The 4,512-nt window shown below is 34.4% G+C and overlaps 1 protein-coding gene across 1 annotated transcript; it reads right to left on the bottom strand.

Moving 5' to 3' along the window:
* Window positions 1-267: 267 nt before the first annotated feature.
* On the bottom strand, window positions 268-2,754 carry LOC137718049 (WAT1-related protein At1g21890-like). Its single transcript, XM_068457564.2, has 7 exons — window positions 2,462-2,754; window positions 2,237-2,299; window positions 1,973-2,089; window positions 1,555-1,789; window positions 1,200-1,358; window positions 935-1,086; window positions 268-794 (listed from the first exon to the last, which is right to left on the bottom strand). Exons 1-7 carry the CDS (start codon window positions 2,671-2,673, stop codon window positions 560-562), a joined length of 1,173 nt encoding a protein of 390 aa, XP_068313665.1. The 5' UTR covers window positions 2,674-2,754; the 3' UTR covers window positions 268-559.
* Window positions 2,755-4,512: the final 1,758 nt, after the last annotated feature.

The following is a 4,512-nucleotide window of genomic DNA, read 5'->3' as shown; positions in this document are numbered from 1 at the left end:
TGACTATCTTACTTTAATTAGGAATTCGCATTAGGTTGAAATTCCAATTAATCTTGAAAATTTTCTATGTTGCTTCTTAAAAATTTTCTTAACGATGTGTTGTTGCAATTCCAAACCTAGCTAGGTTGACTTTTTAGGTCTCATAAGGAAAAACAATATTCCCCGATAAAATTAAAAACAAATGAACAAACTGAAGAGAGAGAAAGATTTGACAAAGAGAGAGAGAGAGAGAGAGAAAGAGAGAGAAATTGGAAAATAGAGACGATGTACGCAAACATAGTAGGATGTACATATACTTCCCTCATTCTCAAAGGTACAGCCAAAAAGTACACATTTTTCTGATCAAGTCTCACTTGTTTCCATGAGGATGCATGATTTGATACTAAATTCACCTTTAATATGTTGCAAGGTGTTTAAATTCGAGTTTTATCCCTTACATAAATTTCCTAAAAGAAAAAAGGAAAAAAACAAAACAAAATACAAATATTCTCACTTAATAAGATCTTGAAAATTGTAATAAAGCCTCTGTTGTATTAATCTTGGGCATATATAGTAGTTTTCACGATTCTTGTGCTTTGATTGGAACCTTGAAGTCCCCAGCAGCTCCAATAGTAGTACTATCATTAGTGTTGTTACCCACAGTGATTGATGACCTATTACTGTCGTCCGTGATTGGCAATTCATGAGCAACAGCTTTCCCGTCTTTGATCAATAAGGCAGAGGCCGTAGGATCTTTGCTTTTACCCCAAACAACAGCATAGAGGCCGATGACTATGAGAATAGTTCCAAGTATGCTGCAATATAACAAAAGAAAAGAACATGCACCATTAGGGTTTGGGGTTCTTTTTGTTGGAAGAGATCCTGAGTACGTAACGACAATTATTGGTTAAAATATGTCGTTAATTTAATTTGTAGCTAGCATACGTAATCATACCTTCCGAGGCGCACTTGCTCAGCTAAAATGATGGCGGCCAGAGCGGCCGTGATGATCATGGCCAGTGGGCTGAAAGCTGTAACGAAAACTGGACCTTGTTCCTTCATCACAACACCTTGCACATAATATGCAATCCCGGAGCAAACTATCCCCTATTCACAATAAGATTCATTTTGTCATACAACTTTGCAACAATCCCAACAAGGAATTAAAGTTGGTAATTAGCTTGTAATAGTTATATTATATGATGATATATGGTCCTCACAGAGTAAGCAGCTGCTAGAAGCCTGGAGTCCCATCCGATAACCCAAACACTCATGCTGTGTTCCACTACGAAGGTGGCAACGGCACCTTCCAATGCACCCATTAAGCATATCAAAGCAGTGAGAGAGAGCTCGGCTGGGTATAGCTTTAGTGTGAACGACTGCACCAAACATACAACAATAATGTTCAAATTAGCTCACATTTGATAAACATTTCAGTCTTGCAGCTAGGCCAGCTCAATAATGGGGTACTATAAATATATATATATATCTGCTTATATTTTACGGTTTAGGGTTTATCCATGAAATGACTGAAGTATAATATCAGCAAAGGATTTGGACTTGCTGTATACTCACTTGTACAATGAAGAAACCGGACCAACCACAAGAACGGGCTAGGAGCATCATGGTGCCGGTGACCCAATGTTGTTCACCGGATGCGGTACTGGTGTGGTGGCTTTGTGATTGTCCACTTATAAGTTCAATGATGGGCCCTTTGTACCACGTCATCACCATCGCTCCTGCGACTGTGATTGCAGTCCCGATCACCTTTGCTACACTAGGCAGCTTCTTGAAATTGATTTTTTCTAACCTAAACAATGGGATAATGACCAAGTTAGTGCATATTAATAATTTGAATAAATAACTACTTGTATTTCTTCTTGCGACAAACGCTCCAACACATGTACGTTGTATATGTAATTAACATTGCTACTGCGTGATGCCCTAGACGATTGTGATAAGAATTATGTAATGATCGGCTATGAAAATTTACCTGAAAATAAGTGCAAAAATGAACGTAATGGCAGGGAGGATATTAGCAGTGGCCGATGCAAATGTTGCTGAGGTGTACGTCATTCCCACAAAGTACAAGTTCTGAGCAAAAACAGGCCTGCAGGAAGTGACCATTACATGAAAATCATAATTAGCTTTCAAAATGCAAAAGCTAATAACTTAAAATCTAGCCATGCAAAATCAAAATTCATTGTGTTTCCGGGGTATTGCGTATATATAACAAATTAGATCGACATATTCTTACTCGAGAAAACCAAGCACCATTATTCTTAGGAAGATCCCCAGAGTCAGTTTTGGCCTTATTTTCCTGTAAAACGAGTTGGAATTAAACAATAAGTTCAAGTAGTAACAACATATATAATTAATTTAATTAGGTAAAAAAATTCACACACACACATATATATATGTATGTATGTATGTATGTATGTATGCATGCATATATGTATGCATATATGTGAGATAGAGAGACCTTTCAAGGACAAGTGCGAATGGTGCAATAACAGCAAAGGCAATCAAATGCCTGTACACAGAAAGAACAAAGTGATTGATGCCACGCTTCAAACCAACCATGCTGATAATATACATTCCTGCATATCCAAATTGCAAAGAAACCATAGCCACGTAAGGCTTTATCTTGTAAAGAAAGAGACTCAATTTTCCATTTGCAATTTGGTCTCCCATCTTAATTTCTCTATGTCGAACACACACTCTTTTTCTAAGCTTGTTGTACGATTTACTTGTACTTCTCTTCTATGCTTGCATGTCAACACTAAAATGAGATGCCTTTTTATAGAGAACGCAAAAGGCAAAAATAAACCTAACTGTTTCTACTGTCTACATGTCCAAGCACTAATCTTTGGATTATCTTATCCATTAGCAATAAACAACCCTATTTCAAGAAATTAAAGTCATTGTAGACTCTTATGTGGATTCCTCCTATACGAAATGAGGGGTTATTTTTTTTTATTGGGGGCCTATTCATCCAATAAGTAGAAATTTGGATCCCCCAACTGAAAAAGTTGCCTACGTACGTTATTCAATCACTGAACTCCTAATCCATGGAGAAAAACTTGTGTGGGGCTTGTCTTGCCACTGAATTTTGCTGAGTGGCACTACAATCCAATCAAAACTCACCGCATGACAATTCTACAATATAAAACTTTTATTACTTTTTTATATTTAAAGTTCTCATAATTATTTTTTCTATGAGATTAATCTAATGTTTTTTTTTTCCTACTCGTGTCTTCCTTTCCTTTCTTCATAAGAATATGATAAAAAAAAATTAAGCCATTCAAATTTTCTTCCCAAGTCCTTTCTATTGCTGGGAAAAAGGAAAATGGAGATGGAAGTTTGTTCCTTTTTCCTTTGTTGTGTAATATTTTTCAAAATCTATTTTTCCTTTTTTACTTTTCACCTTCCTCAATGTATATATAAAAATATAGTTTTCTTCAGGTATGTGAACTCACCTTGTATCAACAGCCGGTTTTGGTCACTGGGTTTCCAACATTTGCAATCTTAATTACTATAGGAAGTTTTGTGTTTAAAATATCAAAACGTTCATTATTATTTATAATATTGTTAAAAATATATAATTAAATTTTAAATGAACGAACAACTCTTGTAAAAATACAGCTTTTGTAAAATATGAAATATGTGTTGGATTTTTTATTTTTTCCATTTCATGATAGTGGGAGAAGATGACTTAATTGTTTTTTTCCCATATTCATATGAAGAAGGGAAAGACAGAGTGGGGAAGAAGACAGTAGAGAAAATTTGGGAAGAAAAAAGAGAGAGAGGAGAAGAGGAAAAAAAAACCATTAAATTATTCTTATGGTGTATATTAATTAGTAAGAAATTTTTTTATAAGAGCTTTAAATTTAAAAATAAAAGATTATATTTAGACTTACCATGTGGTGAATTTTGATTGGATTGTAATGCCACTCAATAAAATCCAATGACACGCCAAGCCCCACACAAGTTTTTCTCCAATCAATCCATGGGATGGGAGGATTTAAGAGTACCGCGGTTCAATCCATCTTAAATGAGGGTTAATGAAATATATCTAGTAATTCCAATGGTTTCCACTTTTCTTACAATTTATTTTAGACGAAGTCAATATTTTGTACATCAAAATCAATCTAAAGTTGAAAGTTCATTATATATGATTGTTATTTAGATAGATAGATAGATATATATATATATATATATATATATATATATATATATATATATATACATATTTTGTTATTTTTAACAAAAATTATGGAAATACTTATATATGTTACTAGAACTGTAATTAGTTTGTTCATATGTTTGTTAACTTCAAAAATTTAGTTGAGAAAAGTTTGGATGTACAAATTGAATATTGTCAGCAAACAAATATAGAGTATAGTGGTGTTGCATGATGAGGTATAGTGGTGTTGCATGATGAGGTATGCAAGAGGTTTATAGTGTGGTGGTGTTTGTACATGGGTGCTTATAAGAGTGGCCACCACTTTAAAGACGTGGCCAAGAGAACTC

Source organism: Pyrus communis, chromosome 15, assembly GCF_041283825.1.
Source record: "Pyrus communis isolate YQ-2024b chromosome 15, ASM4128382v1, whole genome shotgun sequence".
NCBI lineage: Eukaryota > Viridiplantae > Streptophyta > Magnoliopsida > Rosales > Rosaceae > Pyrus > Pyrus communis.
This window is presented reverse-complemented; position numbering and strand designations above follow the sequence as displayed.

Coding starts and splice junctions, on each gene's coding strand:
- LOC137718049 (XM_068457564.2), bottom strand. CDS start 2,673: ATGGGAGACCAAATTGCAAATGGAAAATTGAGTCTCTTTCTTTACAAG. Junction 1,087..1,199: donor TTCTAGCAGCTGCTTACTCT/GTGAGGACCATA, acceptor TATTGTGAATAG/GGGATAGTTTGCTCCGGGAT. Junction 795..934: donor GAGCAAGTGCGCCTCGGAAG/GTATGATTACGT, acceptor GTTATATTGCAG/CATACTTGGAACTATTCTCA.